At 37.0% G+C, this 22,006-nt stretch overlaps 1 protein-coding gene across 5 annotated transcripts in view; it reads left to right on the plus strand.

Annotated features, from left to right (window-relative positions):
* The window catches only part of ATP13A3 (ATPase 13A3), a 60,757-nt gene that overhangs the window by 33,681 nt on the left and 5,070 nt on the right, over window positions 1-22,006 (plus strand). For 4 of the 5 annotated variants that reach the window (XM_075761214.1, XM_075761215.1, XM_075761216.1 and 1 more), the window contains 23 exons: window positions 221-352; window positions 1,373-1,552; window positions 4,490-4,647; window positions 5,315-5,503; window positions 6,361-6,422; window positions 6,972-7,122; window positions 7,584-7,700; window positions 8,761-8,778; window positions 8,870-9,023; window positions 9,110-9,230; window positions 9,849-9,973; window positions 10,886-11,064; window positions 11,532-11,654; window positions 11,736-11,815; window positions 12,480-12,522; window positions 12,620-12,729; window positions 13,575-13,671; window positions 14,557-14,629; window positions 15,455-15,632; window positions 16,313-16,500; window positions 16,927-17,015; window positions 17,213-17,293; window positions 21,146-21,235. In XM_075761214.1, the coding sequence (XP_075617329.1) occupies window positions 221-352; window positions 1,373-1,552; window positions 4,490-4,647; window positions 5,315-5,503; window positions 6,361-6,422; window positions 6,972-7,122; window positions 7,584-7,700; window positions 8,761-8,778; window positions 8,870-9,023; window positions 9,110-9,230; window positions 9,849-9,973; window positions 10,886-11,064; window positions 11,532-11,654; window positions 11,736-11,815; window positions 12,480-12,522; window positions 12,620-12,729; window positions 13,575-13,671; window positions 14,557-14,629; window positions 15,455-15,632; window positions 16,313-16,500; window positions 16,927-17,015; window positions 17,213-17,293; window positions 21,146-21,235 (2,738 nt within the window). The remainder of the gene's footprint in view (window positions 1-220; window positions 353-1,372; window positions 1,553-4,489; window positions 4,648-5,314; window positions 5,504-6,360; window positions 6,423-6,971; window positions 7,123-7,583; window positions 7,701-8,760; window positions 8,779-8,869; window positions 9,024-9,109; window positions 9,231-9,848; window positions 9,974-10,885; window positions 11,065-11,531; window positions 11,655-11,735; window positions 11,816-12,479; window positions 12,523-12,619; window positions 12,730-13,574; window positions 13,672-14,556; window positions 14,630-15,454; window positions 15,633-16,312; window positions 16,501-16,926; window positions 17,016-17,212; window positions 17,294-21,145; window positions 21,236-22,006) is intronic. The other variant, XM_075761217.1, reaches the window with a different exon arrangement.

The raw sequence follows: 22,006 nt of genomic DNA on the forward strand, positions 1-22,006 counted from the left end.
TTATGATGAACTATATCCACGTGCTCTAGAGTTTAATCTTGATGGAAATGGGTTTATCAATGGCTTTTTCTGTATCTTCTCAGAAACTTTTCATAATGCCATTAATATAATGGAGTATAATCTTAATTGTCACCAGCTGGATCTTGGCTGTGAGGATCTTTATCAGGTTTTGTAGATGGTGGCTGTTTTCAGGTAAACTTGTTTGTGTTTTAACACTCAGAAATACAAGAAATCCTTTCCACCGACCTTGTGCCTGGAGATATCATGTTGATTCCATCTAATGGGACAATTATGCCCTGTGATGCAGTACTTCTCAGTGGTACTTGCATTGTAAATGAAAGTATGTTAACAGGTAAAGTAAAATTGATACAGTTTTGCATGGCTAAATGTATTCGTTTATACCTGTGTGCATGCTTAACTTACAGTATGTTCTAGCAGAAGTAGGTATGTTTTTATTTTGCTTGAAACGTGTGTGTTCTTGCAATTACATATGCTCCTAAGTACGTACGTACTTTGTGTTCTGCTTATCTGCAACGGCTACCTGGTACTGCTTGGCAACTCCAAAAATGAGTGATTTCCTGTTGAAAAGCTTTCTTCTTGATAGTTTGTCTTCCTGCCTCTTGACTTGGTGTTCTCAGTGCAGTTGGTGTTCTGCAGTATTTTTCTTCAGAAAATTTTTGCCCAAACTTTTTGACTGCTTCCAAGAATGAAGGTAGCGAGTAGAAGGTTCTGCTGTATTTAAAAACAGCAGTTATCTTAAGTTGTGCTTGCATACTCTGAAACCAGAGACCTGATGTATTTGAAGTACAGCTTCAGTGAATAGGATGCACTTTTTATTATTCCTAGGATAATCTGTCCAAACTGGCACCGTTTAGAAAACTGTAGTTCAGAGATTGTGTGGTTTATCCTGTACAATTCTTTCAGTATACTTGAGCCTCTTGCTGCTGCTAGCAACTGATAAAAATTGATTGCAGCCCTAGCTTGAGTGTACTTGGTCACCAAAGGAGCTGAGAATAATTTTCTTCAGTTTCTACTTTTTCTGAGTAAAGATGGGGTGATGCCTTGCAGCAGGAGAAAGCTTGTCCTGTTTTCTTTCAGTGAACTGCATTTGACACCTATCTGATTTGAAGTAAGAGGTACAAAAGCTGTATTGGTAAATAACTAATAGAATTAAATAGGATTTGGAGAAAGAATCTGCTGAGTTGAGGCCAATAGGTGAGAGACTACCTAATAATATGCTGAAAGGAAGATGACTTCTTCCGTAAGTCTGCTTCTGTGCTGATGAAGTGAGATTATATCGTTCTACTTGAAGCTGTGAAGGAAAAAAATGTCTATTCTTTGATCTTGCTTAGAGACTCTTTTTCTATTTAAGGTGAAAGTGTTCCTGTCACGAAGATTAATCTACCAAATCCTTCAGAATATCCAAAAGCAATGGGAGATGAAATATACAGTCCAGAAGTGCATAAACGGCATACTTTGTTCTGTGGAACCAATGTCATTCAAACCCGTTTTTATACTGGAGAATTGGTCAAAGCTCTAGTAGTGAGAACAGGTATCGATTGTTAAGTTTATCTTTTGTTAATGCACTACTCACTTTTGTAGGGGTATGTCAACTGATACTTTGGAGTATTGTGTTGAATGTTGCTAAGCTTGGATAAATGAGTATACTCCAAATAATTGGATAAATGCCTTAGAACGGTAATAGAACTAGATAATGGCCTGGAGAGTATCCATTGGCAAGCAAGAAGGTGACTCAATCTTTAGCATTGATTTAAAACTGACCTGAATGCATTTTCAAGTCCTTTAGATGTTTTTTACGGTATGTTGGTTGAACCACATACGCCCCTATGGAAAGGTTTGGCATACCATGGGGTTGGGTGGGTGGTGGGGAATGGCTTACTTTGCAAATTATTCCACTAATGTCAAATGTTTTTCTTTGCCCATAGTTTTGTCAAAGCACATAACATTTGCTTAAAAACTGTGTTCGATGTAGCCCTTTCTACAGAAGTGCGTATTCATACTAATATGTTAAAGGTTTGGTTTTAGATAATACAGATGTTCTATTAAAAACAATTGCACAGACTAATGTAGTTGTGGGATTCTGCTTTACAAAGGTGATATGAAGAAAAACACCACAAAAAAAGGTGAATGTAAGCTATAATCCAAGATATTGGATTATAGATAGGAATATAGATTGGAATTGGATAGAATCAATTTGACTGCAGTGACTAGAATACTACTTAAAGCAAGTTTTCCAAGAAGTAATGTCATCCTAATTAGCCTCTTCTTTTTCTGGTGTCTTCTCTTCACCCTCTGTTAGTCTGTTTTAGCAGTCAATGTTCTGATTTTTTTTTTAATTAAATTTCTTAATGTCTTTCTATAGGCTTTTATTCAAAGAAAAATATTTCCCTTCCCTTGAACACATCTCCCCTTTAATAATACCAGTCTCAACTTCTGTTGTTTCTAAAATAAGAAATTTTATATGCCCAGCTTGACGTGTATATATGGATAGGTGGTCCAAAACAGGAACAGAAATGAACTACTGAAGACTTACTACTTCTGCTCAGCAAGAAGGATAATGCTTTGATTTAAAGTCTGGAACTGTTACAAGGAGAATTGTAATTACTTGCAACACACGATGTCTTACTGCCCTGACATCTGAAGTCATTTTTATATTCTGCTCTTTGCCCGCGACAGGTCAGAGTTAGCTGCTGTGTTGTAAACAGGATGAATTTAGCTCTGTGAACCTTGTTCAGATTTTACATGTGGGCAGGTACGCTTTTCCTGCTATGACTATATGTAGAGAGAGGAGCAAAGGGATATAAAATCCTTTCTGTTCTCCTGCCTGGTTTGCAGAGACGGCTTTTAGGCAAGTAGAGAATTTCCCACTCCACAGAACTGGATAGATGTCACAGCTCTTGCAGCTTCTTGCTCCTAAGATGTTCAATAGTAAGAATTGAAGTAATTCTTACCTAGTGAGATACCAGTAAAAATCCCTTTGTCTGAGGAAGGGGGATGCCACAAAATTGAAGCTACTAGAAAATTTAGTCCTTAAAAGAATTGTAGGAGAGCAGAACTCCATATGGTTGTGTGCAAAGACATGTAGTCTTAATCTTGTTGTAAATCAGGAAATAAGATTGATCTGCTGGGACTGTACTCACAGTACTGTTCCGAGTTAAGCCTTTAACATGAAATGTTTGATGTTACAGCTGAAATGTACATAAAATACTGATGAACTAAATGGGTTTTTTTTCTTTGCTGAAACTCAGTTCATGGATAAGTTAGTGTGTATGTCATTGTGGCCCCTATTGTAATTGTAACAAATTCAAAACTGGTAATTTTTTTAGAGAAGAGAAATGTTCACTGAGGCTATCTGTACATCCAGTGTGTTCTCAAGACACCACACGAGGCTTTCATTTACTGTTTTACCCCGGTGTGTTCTAGCCTGTGTGGCTATGGAACCTTCTGCAAAACCATTAAAAAAAAAAATCAACAGTAGTTCTGACTTTTTTTATTGCTGTGTCAAATTACAAAGCATTCATGACTAAATACTCAAGTACATACTGACACGCTAGACTTCTCTGAACAAGCCTGTGGTTTGTATTCTGCAGGAGCAAATTCAAAGCCTGGAGGCTTCATGCTTGTTCCTCCTGTGATGAGGTCATCCTCTTTAAGACTGATGCAATAGCTGCTTCATTTTGGTAGAATCTTGTATGCCAAATGTCAGCGTGGAGGGCCTAGCCCTTGCTAAGAGGGCTTGCAGTCTGAGAAGCTTTCAAGGAGCTGCCACTATTCTAGCAGACCTGGCATTGATATTGAGATGGTAGTAATAGACTTTGAAGACTAAGCAGATACAAAATTGGGCGCTGGTCTTGGCCTTTTCACGTGCTGAGGCAAAGGTTCAAGGAGGATCTTAGGGTGTCTGTTGGTTGTCTGACTCTAAGACCTTCAGAAGTTCAGTCTCCTAGTTCAGGTGTCAAAATGCAATGAAGAGGTGGGCTTCTCCAAAAGATGACTCTGTGCACTGCAGGTTTTATTTCTGATTCTTTCTTTCTGGCTGTCAAGGGAGCTCACAGAGACTTGCCATTTTAGTTCTTAAAGTTGGACTCTATAACTTCATTTTCTTTTTGCAAGGACTGGCACAATTGGACGACCAATAAATATACCCACTAGCTCTGCACTGTCAGGGACAAAATGCAGTACACCAAACTCTCCCAGGCCAAACTGTTTGAGGGTGTACTGCTGCTGTGGAAGAGGGGTTCATTTGCATCAGCTGCATGTCCTTGCCAGAGGAGAGATGCACTTGGTATGATGTGCACGTATGTTTTTGAAGCACCTTAATTACTGTATTGCAAAACATCTGTTACTGTATATTGAGAAACAGTCTTAATGAAATGAGTAGCTTAAGGGTTTAATTGAGGTTTTTAATATATTTGGATAGCTTCGCTCTTGTTTATACTTCTAATAACTTACTCCTTTTTATTTCTAGGCTTTAGTACTGCTAAAGGACAGCTTGTTCGTTCCATACTATATCCAAAGCCAACTGATTTTAAACTCTACAGAGATGCCTATTTGTTTCTCCTGTCTCTGGTAGTGGTTGCAGGCATTGGGTTTCTTTACACAGTTGTCAATAGCATCTTCAATGAGGTATGTTTTCATTTCTTGTCCAGAACTGCCTTATTTTAGTAAAGGGTCGATCATGATTTCCAACACACTTCAGATGATGTGAATTCAGTTTTAAGTGAATATTTATTTGCTTTACTTTGTATCAATGGAACTAGAAAGTTCCATCACCCAACACCACCATGCCTACGAAATTCAGCAGAGAAACAGAACTTGAATATATTAGTGAAATTTGAGTTTACCTCAATTTCTACTGACCCAGTTGCTAGACTTTTATCCTTATTATATGTAAGATTACCATCTGACTGATATCCAGTTGGAAGAAATAGGATACAGCACATCTAAAGCATGGTGCAGGCAAAAAATCATTACCAAGAAATTAATAACTGATAACTTTCTAATTTTTTTTCTCTTCAAAACTTGTATTATTCAGTCACTGTTTTAAATAAATATTTTTGCAGGGAAAAAAGTGAAACTTGAAATTATGGATTGTGGATAGTTTAGGACTGGATTATCATGGTTGCTGATGATGGGTGAAGATTGTGCTAGATTTCTGGGCAATCCAGAACATGCTGTACTGCGGAAAGCGATGTGTGGATTTTGCTTTTGGTAACAGTGATGTAATGCTTCGGTGGGATAGTGGATCTTTAAGTAGGGAGTTCTTGTTCATTAACTCTGACCTTTATTGCAGGTTCCAGCTCATACCATCATCATTGAGTCCCTTGACATTATCACTATCACGGTGCCTCCAGCGCTCCCTGCTGCTATGACTGCTGGCATTGTTTATGCACAGAGAAGGCTGAAAAAAATTGGCATCTTCTGCATCAGCCCACAAAGGATAAATATTTGTGGCCAGCTGAATCTTGTGTGTTTTGATAAGGTTAGGTGAATTTTGAAACTTTGTGTTGCTACTTGGAGAGGCAATGTATAATAAAAGGGAATTTGTATAGAATAGCAACTACAGGAAAATTAATTACTTCTGTATAAGTTAAATCATGAGCTTCCAGATATTCAGTGTTTGCTGCCTGTTATCTCACTTAACTTGGTCTGCTCTAACAAGGTTTGATAATGCAGAACTTCTGTCTTATTTCAAGACTCCCAAGTCCTAGCTTACTACCGGCACCCCAGAAATGTGAGAGTTGGGGACTGTAAGAGTTTTAATTAGTATACAGGCTTCTGGAAAATTGAAGTGTGAGGTCAGACTTATTTCTCATTTTCATTTATTTCAACGAAGAGCCAAACCATAATTTATTACTATTGCTTATCAGAAACATGAGTGAAAAAAGCAATGCCACTAGCCAGAATCCTTTGCTTTTGGCTAATTCTTTGATAAAATTTATTTTCCTTCTTGGTTTATCTGAAATCTTAAGTACCTACACTAAATGTATTATTTCCCTTGTAAATATATTCACGTTGCTGTTTTAGCTGTGTAAGAAAGTAGTACTAAGGGTTTAGTACCTGTTTTCTGTTGTCCCTCACCCCCTGAATACAGGGATGTTGAGCAATCATCAGATTTGAAGGGTCTGTTTCATTTGTCCTGTCCCCAAGGAGGGACATGATTGCTCTGAATGTTGGTTGGTTTTTTAGACAAAGTTGGAACTTAGTTACTAGCAAAAAGCAAGGGAGATACCGTTCAGGTGTAGTTCGGATAATTAGCTATTAATCTTTGCTTTATCTGGGGATAATTTGTTTCTGAAGGCTTTTTCTTCTTGCCATGCCCCTTGGTTTATTTTGCAGACTGGCACACTTACTGAGGACGGCTTGGATCTTTGGGGAATTCAACGGGTGGAAAATGCTCGGTAAGGTTAAGTTCAGAGGTGGTGATAGCAAACATGATAGTTATGCTTTAACAGCCTCAGCAGAATAGAATAGAAAATTCATTGTGAGCTCATGTGTTTGCATTTCTGTAATAAGCTGTAAGAATGCAACTAAAAATACTGTTCAGGTGTAATGAAAGTTACAAATCTCTTAGGCTGAGGTGGAATTTAATTTGTTACAATCATGAAAGTATAGCATGTTTCCCTAATCCTGTCTTCCTAAGTGATGACTTTTTGGGCTGCTAAAATGAATTAGCTTAGTTAATTGAGTTAAATACAAAGTGATGAGAGGCCTCTGTACAAGAAATCAAACTAGAGAGTGAACTAACACAAAGTTTTTGAAGGAGCCAGCAATTGTGACTGTTTCTGAAGATTCCAGCCCAGAGTCTTAATCTGTTTTCTGTGATGTGTGAAAATACAAGTGAAGAGACTCGTGCAGTCAATTTTCTTCTGTTAATCTAAACAAACCTTTTGAATTGGCTCATAATAAATAATTATAGTGCTAAGTATATTGTAACTTCATTGTTTTAGTTTCCTTTTGCCGGAAGAGAGGGCTTGCAGTGAGAGCTTGCTGAAGTCTGAGTTTGTTGCTTGCATGGCAACTTGTCATTCCCTTACAAAAATTGAAGGGGTACTTTCTGGGGATCCGCTTGATTTGAAGATGTTTGAAGCAATAGGATGGGTAAGTGTCTGCTTGTTTCAAGAGAAGCAACGTTTTTAAGATCAGTAACCTGAAATTTCCTACATTGTCATATTCAAGATAAGACATTATTTGCTGTTTCAAGCTGTAACTGTAAAACGGTGGGTTTCTGAAAATGCCTGTGTGTCGAAGGAAGTACTAATATGAAAACGACCCTAAAGTGTTCTGTGCAACAATACATACAACTGAAAGAATCTGAACAACTAATTTACTGCTTTCTGATGTTATGTGGCAAGGTTTCAGTGCATATAATAAATGTGTAAAATAGCTAAGAGGATCTTAAGTTAACTGCTAAATTAAGACACTTAACTCTCACAGGAAATCTTATTTAGAAAGATCATTGCACCTTGGGCGGATTTCCAAAGCTTTTTCCTGAAAATTACTTTATGAGAAAAATCAAAGTTAATGAATGTATAAATTAGTTGACTCTTTTTTTAATACAGATTTTAGAAGAAGCTACTGAAGAGGAAACAGCCCTTCATAACCGAATCATGCCGACAGTGGTTCGACCTTCAAAACAACTTCTCCCAGAATCCAAGCAAGCAACAAATCAAGAAATGGTACAAAAATTCAAAGCAATTCTTTGATTTAAAGTAATCCTTCATGTTAAACAAATACATTTTACCATATGCTGTGGTTCTGGCTGATATAATCCAAATAGGAACAAAACTGTGATTTTTATTTTTTTTTGATGGCAAAGATAACGAAGACGTGTTTAAACTGTTGAAGGTAGTGGTTCAGTATACGCCACTTCTGAGGTGAGCAGGCTGATTGCCAGCATTATTACTGTTATAGACTGGTTATAAAGTGCTGTAATGATTTTTTGAGCCTACACATTTTAATATTAGTATCTTTACCAAATTCTTATTGTGCTAATGAACTGCTTAAATGAAACTGCAAGGTAAGCACACCTAAAACAATCGTTTGTTAATGTCACCGCACAGTACAAAATTCTTGCCACCATTGTACGTTAGAGATGTATGTTTTAATTAAGTGCTGAGTTAAAAATTATAATGTCCTTGGCAGATTTAAAAAGTTCTTCTATCTGCATTTTGAAGGCTTTTTTTTAAACAAGAGGGAAAATTTAAGCATGTGACTTGTATATCCAGATTGTCACAGAGCAGGGTAGCGGGAGGGTATAGCAGGTTGGTTGCTCTGTATGAGTCTTACTCTACAGTGGATAAAAGCATCTCTCTTTTTGTTCGGAACTCAGTGTACGTGCACAGCAGTAGTTATTGTGCAGTAGTTGATGTGAACATTCTTGAAACTTACTACATTATTTTTTTGTGGATATACTTAATAATCATGGACACATTCTGAAATACCATAGTACTTTTGTCATTTACATAGGCTAAACAGACACAGGTTCGGCTGTGAAACGTCTTGCAAATTCTAATAAAGAAATCAGGCTCCAAAGTTTTACTATGTCTCACTTAAAGGATACTAAACAGATGCAGTATATTCATATTCAGCTTTCATAAAGTCCATTGCAAATACAATATGACTTTATATAGAGAGTGCTCTGCAGATTCATTTACTAATCTATGTTGAATAGTTTATAGCTGAGAAAAATACTTAAAAATAAATACTTACAGTAAATATATTTTTTTTTTTTTTTAGGAATTGTTTGAGCTTTCAGTAAGTATGCTTTTTCAATTAAGCATTTTTCTCTTTTTTCAAAATGTATGTGGATGTAACCCTTTTCTTCCTTCCTTCCTGTATGACACAGACCAGTTACGAGATTGGAATTGTGCGCCAGTTTCCATTTTCTTCAGTTTTGCAACGTATGTGTGTGATAGCGAGAGTTCTAGGGGAGAAGAGAATGGACGCTTACATGAAAGGTGCCCCTGAAGTGATTGCTGGCTTGTGTAAGCAGGAAACAGGTAAAGGAACAAACTATTCTTATTTCTTGTGTAGCTCAGCTGTAATATGAATAATTTTAATAACTCTAAACTTGAACTTTTTAAAGTTCCTGTTGACTTTGAGTGTGTCCTGGAAGAATACACTAAGCAGGGATTCCGAGTTATTGCCCTTGCTCACAGAAAATTGGAGTCTAAGCTTACATGGCACAAAGTCCAGACTATTAATAGGTAAGAGTGACTTCACGTTTTTAATAAGTTACAAGCTTTAGAAGCCCCATGCTTTGGATTAATTATGAAATGTTTATTTTTGCTTAAATCAATTATTCCTGTTTAGCTTTTTCCATCTTGACATATGTAGTTCTGTGCATTCTGTATTTGTACCTTGGAAAATACATAGAAATTTAAGATAAGGAAGTTTTTCTGCAATAATGTGAATTCTGAGGAACATTTTTATGTTTCAAATTAATTGTAATATAAATTAAACACCATAAAGAATTAATACTAACATGGCAGAAAACTTCATCAGATTTCTTTATTACTTATACATACATCTGTCATTTGTGTCTATTAAAGATAATGGCATGTAGTGGAAACCCTCCTGTGCATATATGATTTCAAACTAAAACAAGGGAGACATCATCATGCACATTTATTTATATTTATGTCTTGGGTCACTTTTTACCCTGCTACCAAAGCCTTGCTACGCAAACCCAATACAAAAGCAAATTCTTTACTTTTCATAGTTAAAAATAAACATTTCTGTTTACTTTGATTAAACAGAAAATCAGGCTACGTCAAATAATTTTAATTATTCCAATTTTTTTTTCCTTGCCTCCTTTTCTACAGAGATGCTATTGAAAGCAACATGGATTTTATGGGGTTAATTATAATGCAAAACAAACTAAAGCAAGAAACCCCTGCTGTACTTGAAGATTTGCATAAAGCCAACATTCGCACTGTCATGGTTACAGGTTAGCATGTAAATGTTCATACTTAAAAGATAAAAATCCATCTCTTTTTGGTCTTACTTTAATTATAGTGTATGAAGCCAAATTTTAGTGTCAATAGGCTGGGATTACACTGTATTTATAGCAAAAGAGAGGTTTAGAAACTATTGTGAGAATATGCAGACACCAATGTTTCTTTTTTGGTGAACGTTGCTTTGGTAAGTCAGAGATCAGAAACCAGTATGGGGATTAATTCGACTTTGCAGCTTCCTCTCCTTAGCTCCATGCACAAATTACTTTGCGCTGAATTGAAGGATGAAAAACCTTAGAGGACTAGGTGAAAGTCGTGGTCTGATCTTATGACTGAGCCTGCTTTGAGCAGGAGGTTGGACTAGATGACCTACTGAGGGTCCCTACCATTTTGAATTATATTATAAGTCACTTTTTATTGGAATTTTTTTTTTAAAGTTATTCTTTATGTCTCCATAAGCGAGCTAGGTATCTGTGCTCAGTGTTTTCCATGCAATGTGTGTTTGCTTTTCCAATCACAGATATTGCAAGTTTTGAATAATGTTTTGGTAGGCTAGCAATACAACTCAGTGTTTGCATGTTCTGTGACCGTGTTTAAAAAGCGGTATTTTAAATGGCCGTGTGTTTTCTGCCTAATTTTCAATATATACTAAGATATGGCCAATAAGAGATCTTTATGGCTGAAAGAAGCGTACAAAGTTTCTAGTGATACTAGTCCAGGGGAGGGGTTTAACAGGCTAGACTTGTAATTTTGACTGTAGGCTTGGTTTGCCCTGAGGTTGTGACAGGTATGTTAGGCAGTCCTCCTAGTCTAAAACTTTGTTAGCTTTTCTCTTGTGTGGAATATCATTGTATGCTATTGATCCTTTTCTAACGGAAACCTTTTTAAATGCAATTGTTTCACAGGGGATAACATGTTAACTGCTATCTCTGTGGCCAGAGACTGTGGAATGATTCTACCTCAGGATAAGGTCATTATTGCTGAAGCACTACCTCCAAAGGATGGGCAGGCTGCCAGGATCAACTGGCATTATGCAGATACCCTCGCAAAATGCACTAGTTCATCACCAGCCATAAACTCAGAGGTAATAGGAGCATTATTATGCCCTTAGAATGTAAGCAGGTAGTTTAACTGTTGAGTTTCTTTCTTTTTATCTTATTCTGTTAAGTGGCAAATCTACTGTTAAGTGGCAAACCAAAACTGATGTACTAGTTAACTCTCAGATCTTAAAATACCAATGAGTAGTAAAACAGCTGGGGGAGCTAGTTTTTCAACTGTAATGTGACATTTGACATATTAGTTTTGCAGGAAACAGGGTTTTTTTCCCCCCACATTTCAATCTCTTAAGACTGCTCTAGCTGCTTGTAGTTGAAACATTAAACTGTATTTTCTTATTACTGTTTTCATTGTATGAGGTTTTCTTTCAAGTAACATTCTTAGAAACCTCCTCTAGTGTGGGATCTCTAGGAATACCCCTCTGAGTATTAGCTTGAAATTACAAGATGTCTGTGTAAATACACTACAGCTAGAATATTAAACTACTTTTGATAGGATATTCCAGTTAAATTGGTCCATGAAAGCCTTGAGGATCTCCAGATGACCAAATACCATTTTGCAATGAATGGAAAGTCATTTGCAGTGATTTTGGAGCATTTTCAGGACCTGGTACCCAAGGTGAGCATTTATTTGAGTATGGGCACTTTTGGTGGTGGACAGACTTTGCCCTGTGAGCATTAAAAATCTTTTATCTTCCAGCTTGTGTTACACGGCACTGTGTTTGCTCGCATGGCGCCTGATCAGAAAACTCAGCTGGTGGAAGCTTTACAAAATGTAGAGTAAGTATTTGCTTAAGCATAGAAAGCGGGAGGGTGTTCAGTGTGATAGGAGGAAAAATTACGTATGCTGCTAGCTGTTTTGCCAAATGGAAAAGGCTGGGCTAATATAACTTCCTTGAGTTGGTAAATCAGTACTGTGAGCTGAGCAGGAATGAGAATAGTACCATCTGCTGGCTAGTTGTGAAAGTTTCAGGCTTTTAATGAAGTTAAAAATGATGAATAACTAAACTCACTAACATTTTATAAATCTGGTTGCTTGGGATAATAAACAAATCCATCACATGTCTTCTGTGTATTAAAGAAGTATTAACAGGATGACTTCTGTTCACATATGGTCAGTATACTGTCTGCTGGTGTCAGACCTTGCAGCTATACAACATACTACCAAAGTCTCTTTGCCTAGAGCAAAGATGCTTTAGACGACCTTGGAATGATAGAGGGCTGATAACCATTATTGGTTTGCTTGACCTGGCTAAGTCATGTTACTTTTCTGTCTTCTTCCTTGTATGTATAATGAAAACAGTAATTTCTTTCAGCATTATCGATCACTCATTATTATGCAAACCCTGAATAAGTTAAATAATATAGAAGAATTTAATGAAATAAGCTAAATGGGCTATGATTCGGGAATGGTCCAAAATGCTGATATTTTTGTTTGTTGTAGTTATTATGTGGGCATGTGTGGAGATGGAGCAAATGACTGTGGCGTAAGTATATTTTTATTCTCTGTACAGAACTGTTCAGTTAAATTTTACAGCTGAAAGCAAGTTGTAAAATGTTCTCTGTTTCAATGTTAACTGGCAGGCACTAAAGAGGGCACATGGTGGTATATCTTTGTCCGAACTTGAGGCTTCTGTGGCGTCACCATTCACTTCCAGGACACCTAGTATTTCGTGTGTGCCAAAGCTGATCAGGTAATGCCACTTACATGGACACATTTAAGTTCACACTAACTCATTTTGCATACCCTGTGTTAGTGTATGTTTGATGCTGTAGGAGGTCAGTTTGAATTAAAGAACAAGCCATACATTTTAGTAGTTCTGTTTCTTTACTGAAGGTACTCTGACCGAGGGCTTGCCATAGCATGATTTAGTATTTTATTATAAACCCTTTTGTCTATGTAAAGTGAATTTTTTAAGAGTGTGAGTGAGCTTCTACGTAGTAGTATTTAATTTGATGTCTTAGTGACTGTTAGTTTCCATAAAGGCTGTGTGTGTTTGCAAGCAGTAAAATTCTTCGGATAACTACTCAGCACCACACAAAGTAGAAAACAAACTTTCTAAATAGAGTTTGACCAATTTTTGATTCTAGAATTGGAAGTTAGGTAGTAATTTTGGATAAAAGTCAGCCAGAGAAGAATCTAGTTAAGTCTATGTGGAACTAATGAAGTAACGTGTAATGAGAAACGTTTCTGAAGTCAGCAACTATGTGGCTGACTGCATGTCATTCAGTCCATGCAGTAAACTAGTGCTTCATAGATGCTTTTGCAAGCAGACCTTCATTTTAAAACCTCTGTTGGAAAGCCACATAAAATCCAAAGAACATCAAAATAAGGTGGTGGCTCAGTTCAGAAGGCGTGCTTACAACTTTGATTTACTTGAAAGTGTACCATCCTGACCTCTCTTTTCCATGTGTCTTCAGCCTAATGTCCCTCAAAGGATTTGCTGATATGTTTAATTGCAGCTAACATTTTGCTAAGCAGAGTTTAACTGCTTGCACAGAAAACTTTCTAGTTACATGATTGCATTTGTTTTGACAGGGAAGGCCGCGCTGCTTTAATAACTTCCTTCTGTGTATTTAAGTTCATGGCATTATACAGCATTATCCAGTACATCAGTGTTACTCTGCTGTATTCTGTAAGTATTTCCTTGTGCCTAAACAGTGTCAACGTAATTCAGAGATCTGAAAATTGATGGATATTTAATAAAAATTGTTGTAAGTCTCTTTGAGTACACAACACCCACATTCTAAAAACTGTCTTTGGACTAAAAGTATTGGTAGTATTTTTTTGCTTTTTCTAATATTAACTGTATGAAAAACATGGCATTTAAAAACCATAACTAATGCCTGTGACTATAAAGTCTCTACAGTGGGAAGTCCAAGTAAGCATATTAAGCAAATTAAATAAAAATACGATTTTCCATTATTTAAAAACTGTCAGGATTTTAAAATAGCCTAACTTTATTTAAGGGCAATGCATTTTTTTTTATGTAGGGATTGAAAGAGAGCAGCTGCAAGTATTGAGTTAGGACAGGGAAAAAAGCAAAGTGGTGTATTTCCTGTTAATATGATTGGATTCACCATGCAGCATGTGGTAGAAATCCTGTTTTAAATTTGTATTCTAAGTAAGTTAAGCATGCAAAGTATTAAAGGACCTTTGAGGTGGAAATTTTGACAGCTGTATGACTCCATGGTAAGGTTATAGTGTCTAGAGAGCTGTGGGTCTAAGCTATTATTTCATTGGTTTGTAAAATCCAGTAATATGTTTGATTACAAACAAATTTCAATTACAAATAGCTAATGCATCTTGAAACTGAAATTGTTTCGTACCTTGATACTTCAGGAATTGGACTGTGTAATGTAGAGTGCTCAAGACTCTTGCAGATAAAGGAAGCCAGTTCGATAAGAGACTGTCTTGTTTATAGAGTGAAATTTAAAGAATTAATGCCACAGGAGTGTCATTCTAAGATGTTTCTTGGTGTGAAGAAATTACCAACGTTTCAGTTGTGATTTCTGTCTAGATCCTGAGCAATTTGGGAGATTTCCAGTTTCTCTTCATTGATTTGGCAATCATTTTGGTGGTTGTCTTCACTAGTAAGTATTGTGCTGAATTACCCCTGCTGGCTTCTATGAAGCAGTCTTTGCTTGGTCAAATTTTCTTTAATATCCAATTACATGCTGTTTGGAGTAAGCACTGTGACGTACAGTTAAGATGTTGCAGCTACTACAGTATATGCATCAAAAAAATCAATCTGCTGCGTACAGACTTAGATTAATCTGAGTTTTGTGAAACGTTGTCATGCAAAAAGCAGGTTATGGGCATGATCTTAGAAAAGGGGTTCAGAAAAGTAGTACAGAAAGTCATAAATCTCTACTGACATGATGAAACTGTTTTTGGAATCAAACCAGGAGTGGTTTCAATATCATCTTAAATGTTTTTGATTTTTTGCATTTTTAGTTGAACTTCTGTCCACAAAATGTTACACTTGAAACCTATTATGTAGTGAAGTATTTGATTCCACATACGAACCTAGCATTCAGTTTACTGGCTAATAGTAGAATTCCATTTTCAAGTTTAATAGAAACTGCTTCTTTGCAGCAATGGCAGACCTAAACTGAGGAGACAAGCTGTAAGTCCTTGTGGCAGACAAAGGGAATTTGGCCAGACACTACTAATTCCTTAAGTCTTGTGGGTTCTATTATTGTCCCCTGCTGTCCTGGGCTCCCGGGCGTAACCAGCCTGTAGAAGGCACTGTGGCATTATTCTAGTATGATACAATCTTTTCACATTTGCAGTTCTGGACTAATTTTTAAAGTGATGTCATGAGCAAGCCATTCTAATTCCACAGAGTGTAAACAGGGTAGTTCTTGAAAACCATAATGATGTAATGTGTAACTTATTTTTCTTGCTCTTTGCAGTGAGTCTGAACCCTGCTTGGAAGGAGCTTGTTGCACAAAGGCCTCCATCAGGTCTTATCTCAGGTCCACTTCTGTGTTCCGTTTTGTCTCAAATCATCATCTGCTTTGCTTTCCAAATCTTCGGGTTTTTTTGGGTCAAACAGCAGTCCTGGTATGAGCCTTGGACAGCGGAATCTGAGTAAGTGTTTCTAGTGGCTCCGTGCAGGATGCAGTAATGATAAGGAAGCTATAGGCAATAATTGCTCTCTTATCAACCCTCTTTGGGAACTTTATCAAGCTGCCATGTATTTATCAAGCTTTATTTAGTCTACTGATTTTTGTTTTGTGAAATGCATACTAATACATAGGAGTTACCTTATGGCTGAAATGCAAAATTGAGTCAGAGCCAGATTGCAGGGTCTGAAGACTTCTCAACTTTGGGGCAGTTGAGACTGAAATTTGAAATGAATGGTTCAAACCTAGTTTAACTCTTCTGTATTACAAAGTTTTGTTGTCCTGTTAGAGTTCCAATAAATCAAATTCATATTTCTGAAAATGAAGAGGTGCGTTCATCTTTTTCTAGAGTGCACTATTTTCTTACCTGTCTTCAAAGTGTGTCTACAGTGATAGTTTCTAAACAGTTCATGTAGTGAACTTAGAAGCTGGAAGCATAAAAGAACTTCAAGCTCAGAATTCACAAAACCTGCTACCTCCCTGCCACATTTTGAGTTGTTTCTTACTACCTGTAATAGGTTTCCAAGGATAAGCTTTTTATACTGTAGCAATTTGTTCTGTCATTACTTTTGTTAATAAGTAGGCTTTGTTTGCATCTTCTCCTTAACTCAGTGTTAAAAGTTTGGATTTTTTTTTATGTTGTAGTGCATGTAATATATTGGATGCCACGAACACCAGCTCTGCACACTATGGGAATGAGACTCTTGAGGATGAACATTACATCAAAAATTATGAAAACACAACTTTGTTTTTTATATCCAGCTTTCAGTACCTCATAGTGGCAATTGTCTTTTCTAAAGGAAAGCCCTTTAGACAACCGTGCTACAAAAATTGTAAGTTCTTACTATATACAGTTCCCAGTAACACTCCAAGTGACTGTGCACTTATTCATCCATGGCTTACCTACAATTCTGTTGTGCCACTTCAGCAGTAATAGTGTTGCTAGGAGAAAATAGTACAATTATCCTCTGATAATCAGAGATAGAAATAGGGAAGTGTTAAACTGTATGGAGAAATTTGTGTTAACAGTTGCTTTGTTTGTAGAAGTATAGGTGTATATACGTTCCAGCTCCTCAAGCGAGCCAGTGAAAAATTGAGTCTGGCCTTCTGTCTCTCTGTGGCTATCAGCACAGCTTTTATTGCCAAAATCTGCCTGGAAGGGGTTTAGAGGGAGTAATGGACCCATGATACATAGAAAAACTGTCTAAAACTCTGATTGTGAGATGGTCTGATTAAAATATTTTTTTCTTCTTTTACAGTTCTGTTTGTTATAGCCGTGATAGTTCTTTATGTCTTCATATTTTTCATCATGTTGCATCCTGTTGAATCTATTGACACGTTTCTCGAGGTAAGATTCAGCAGATATGCAGGCATCTGTACTGCCTGGGATAACTGATTGGCTGCCTTTCGGGCAAGCTCGCCCCTTTAGAGATCTAACTTTACATCTGTGGGGGGAGGAAGGGACAATTTGTAACTCTGAGCCTGTTTTGAATGTGTGTTTACTTCATGTGTGCGTTGCTAATCTCTGGCAACATTTTCTCACAGCTCGTGTGTGTGCCATATGAGTGGCGCCTAAGAATTCTCATCATTGTTATTCTCAATGCAATTGTATCTGTGCTGACGGAGGTAAGAAATTCAAATGGAAAAAATGCTTGTCTGTTCAGTGGTTTTTTTCAGGGTATGTTTGTCTTTTGTTTAGAAGGTCTCTTCAAGTATGCAAGTGTAAGTGGTCACTATTTTCTTGTTAAGTTTGTATTCCTAAAAATGTCCTTGCAGGTTAGATTTAAGGTGTCAAGGTTTTATGTTTTAAAAGCACCATTTTAAAACCTTTTTTATTAATTAAAAAAGGGGGAAAATTGAAAAGACATACAAATTACTTCAGTTATTTCATGGGACAGTACTCTCCATATTTATTTACTGCATGGATTTAGTTCAGAATAACATAACAAAGAACTGTATAAAACCCTTAGGGGAGCCCATCTTCATTGAGTTGGATCATACTTGTAGCTTATTGCTCAGAATAATGCAGGTCTGTATAACTTGTTCATCTAATCTGATCCAAGTCCAGAAGTAGAGACGTTCATGCAGATCTGCTTTTTCCAGCCCTGAGCTTGTCCAAAGTCAGTCACTCTGGATATTGACCTCTTCTGCTGTAATTCCAGAGTTAATGTGGGCAGAAACATGCCCTACTTTTTGTCCAGGTCCCCCTATGTTGTTTCCAGTAATCGGAGTTTGACAGATACATCTTCCAGAAGGAGTCTGAATTCACAGCCAGTCATTTCTTCCTGTGGTTAGTTCTTCTCCCTGTTATGCTGATGCCTTATTTCCAACCTGAATACATTTGGGTTTTGGTTGCATTAGTCACTTTTTTTTTTTTCTGCAAGATGAAAAAGCCTTTCAACATTATCTAGCGCTTGCACGCTATAATTATCTGTTTTTACTGTGTAACGTTTTCTGCAGCTTCTAGTCAGTATTTCCATCACTATGTGAGGGATTGCTATCAAGGTAACCAGCATAATGTTTGTTTGGATCATACCATTTTGGCCTTTGAAGATTACTACAGTATTAATATTCTTTCCAGGTGACTAGTTTTTCCCCTTTTATTCACAACTTAGTAAAAATAAAATCAACCAAAGTTTTTTTGGATACTTTAATCAAAATTATCAAGGCTTTGTGTTCAAAATGTTGTTCCAAATATAATTTGCAATATATGCTATTATGTTTCTGCCTATTGGAACATGGTTTTCAGTGTTTTCACATGATAGGTGATAACTTGTCTTTTCCAAAGCATGGCAGTAGATACTAATTTTTTTGGCCTTTGCCTTGTTGGTGACAAGTTTAACCTCTCTTAAAGATCCTGTGCCTTTCTTACATTGTCCTATATTTACTCTAACCCTGTGATGTTTTCCTTTATGCCCTTTAATTCTTTCATTTTTTGTACTACTAAACTCTTAGGTTTTTTTATAGTTTTTTTCTTTTTATAGTTTTATTTTTGCCTCCTCTTTTATTTGTTAAAAATTAAATTGTATGTATATTGCTGTCTTTGCTACTGAAACAAAATAGTTACTCTGAAGCTGCAGAATCATGGCTCTTTTGTCTTCTGATAAATTTAAAACAAACCTCCTACCTAGAAATATCTTTTCCTGTTTACTTTTTCTAGTCAGTTTTGATGGGTTTATTACCATCTCTGGGAAATCAGCTTTTTCAAAGCACTAAGGTTATTCCTTGGAATTGGGCTTTGTGTTGATACGTAGAGTGTAAATAGCTGGTGGTTATAGTTTTCAGTCCAGTGATAAACATTACTTAGAGAAATAAACTTACCTTCTGCTGAAAAAATTACTTTGTTCTGCAGATGATCTAAGTGTTATTCAGTCTGGTGATGTTTCTGTTCTGGAAGGGCGAGGGCTCCAGTAGAAAGTCTGTACAGTGTGCCAGTCCATGTATCAGCATGTGTCTCAAGGACAAGTGGTTCTCCTCTGCCTTAAACGGTCATAAGATTCTGCTCCTGGGCCTTGTTGGTTGCCACGTCAATCTGTAAACTTCTGCGTTTCTAGTAAACATAACTGAAGCAATATCATTACTGTAGAGGATTTGCTTTCACCCAGTATTTCAAACCCCACCCCCCTCTCTTTCCTATGCAGGGTTGAGTTAGCATCTCTGAACACTTCAGTCACTTGATTGTCACTACCAAAACTGGTAGGATGATTCCTTTTAACAAGACTTTCTTATTTATCTTCTTGCCCATACTTTAGGAGTGGAATAGAAGTAATTCTAGAATTTTTCATTTTCTTGACATTAGTTGTTTGGGACATTCTGCTTTCATTTAAAACCTATTTCTTCCACTTTCACTGTTAGTTGAATGCTTTGTTTAGACCTAAGTTGTCTTACTGTACGATAGGTGTCCAACAGAAGCATTGTCTAGTGATCCTCAAATCCCAAACCTTGTATTGTGATACACGCTTCACCTTCTGTAACTTCAACATGCTTTTGTCCTGCCTTTTGAACTGCGTTTGTCCAACTCTAGCAGTATTACTCTAGGCTCCCTGAAGCTTTTGGGGTGCCAACTCTTTGGGTGCAATGTGTGATGTAGAAATCTCAGGCTATTTCATTCTTTCATTTCCAGTATAGTTCATTGCCCTTCTGTCCTTGTGTGCCCGGATGGATTTTCTGCTCGCTACACTTATGCACTAAGAGTTACCAAGTACCACAGGTCACGTTCTGAGTATCTTGGAAAAGGTGCTGGTGGCATCTCCTTATTTCTTTTAACGAGGTACTCCATAGGTATATCACCAACAGTTTGTTCTGCTGAGACTAATTCCTCAGTAATTGCCTCTTCAAGTGTCTCATAATGATGAGATACATGAGGGATTGGATCTATCTTATGTCACATTTGCCAGTTTGATGCTTGTGTCATACTACAGTCATATGTAGTTTCTTAATTGCTTCTACAACAGGAATGATTTCTGAATGTGGTTGTCCCAAACGTGTTTTCTGAAATGTTTTGTAATGCTTTTGCTCCTTCCATGTGGGTGCCAGACTAGGTTCACAAAGCACGCATATTCCTTCTGCCAGATGATAGAATATATTGCACACCAAAGGCAGATCCTAGCAGATGTTCCTCCTTACCCCGATGCCCAATATAGACATACTTAAACCAGACTGACTTAAAAAAATGAACATCTAACAAGCTGAAGATTTGTTGGCAAATGCTTTGTAAAAGCACAGTAAAATTCCAGTATGTTATAAAATCAAAAGCATTATAAAAGGCTGGCTGATCAACTCTCCTTTCTCAATGGTAGAAGTTAGTCAGATGTTTGAAGTGGAACCTGTCCAAAGATCAGAGTTGTAGGCTCAAGGCCAAGGAAGATACAAGTTCACACCTGTGTTGCCGGATTTGTTCGAGTCCGCCCGCACAGAGAATGAGAATAACCAGATGTACTGAACATACTGTTCCATTTCTGCCCTCTCCCAAAATCTGGAACGACTCCTACAGAATTCCTTCAGACTTTCTGCTGGTGGCTCAGCTTTGCCACCCCACTGAAGCTTGTCTGGGAATGTCACTGGTTTAAAACAAGCTATGAACAAAGCGTAGGCTGAAGTATTCTATAATGTTAAAGGTGGTTTGAGGGGAAACTGCTTTAAGCACTCATGTCTGCGGTGCTTTGTGGGGTTTTTTTGAGTATCGAAACACATTAAGAATGTGTACTTACAATTTTTACCTGAATCAACGGATGCAGTTTTGGTCATTGTTGCTATTGATTTAAAGTACATGTTCACATTCTTAAATCTCACGTGAGCACTTTAAGAAATGAAAATGTTTATGACTTAAGTACTGACAAGTAACGTAAACTCCATTTTGCCTGGCACTGAATTAGTTATGCCTAACACACGATTTCAGGTTTTATTTGTAATATGCACACTAACAACAAATGATCATTAGTTTCTTTAATTCTTCCCGCTCACTACGATGTCTCACAGAATGTCCTCCTTGATATGATCCTTTGGAAGGTTGTGTTCAATCGAGACAAACAAGGAGAATATCGCCTCACCATACCCCAGCCGCCTCAGGTTGGAGACTAGTATTTTGCTGTCATCATTTGAGTGCATGCAGATTAATTCAGTTTTGTCTTTTTTATGATCTATGTCTGTTGCCTTAAGTGTTAGACTGTTTAAATTAGATTTCTGTGACTTGAATATTAAAAGGAAAGGCTTCTGGTTTTATATATTTCTCCTTGTTGACACTTAAGTAATTTAGCTCTGTATACAAGAACTGCGAAGCAAACCCAGAGGATTGCTTTTAAGACTTTTCTCACTTTATCTTCAGTTTGCACATTAGCAAATTTTGTTTGCATTGTCACAAGTTAGCATGCTAGGACTGGGGAACGTCGTGATTTGCTTGGAAGCAGAATTGCTGATGCTGTGTCTAATCCAGTTCTGTATGAAATTAATTAGGTTTAGGGTTTTAGAACATTGTCTGTGAGAGCAGTAACTTATGGCATGTACAAATGAAACAAAACAAAATGGTAGATGAAAATACATTATTACTACTTCAGATGACTTAGGAGACTGAAGGATTCAGCTTCTGCTTTTCAGGTGACCGTGAATCTTGGTCTGGTCTGCCCCTCTGTCATTAATACATGAAGGATATCTGTGTGAATCCAGTAAAAACTGGCTTTTTCTTTAAGCCTGTTGGCTTATTACTTTTAGCTGGTTGTACATTTGTTCTGGTTAGAATTGCAATGGTTTATTTCTCAGCACTAAATTTTATTAAATGCGTTCACTTCAGATTCACATCTGTCCTTTCGAGGCTGTTTAAGAAAAAATTGCTTTGTGTTCACT

Source organism: Balearica regulorum, chromosome 9 (genome assembly GCF_011004875.1).
Source record: "Balearica regulorum gibbericeps isolate bBalReg1 chromosome 9, bBalReg1.pri, whole genome shotgun sequence".
Taxonomy (NCBI): Eukaryota; Metazoa; Chordata; class Aves; order Gruiformes; family Gruidae; genus Balearica; species Balearica regulorum.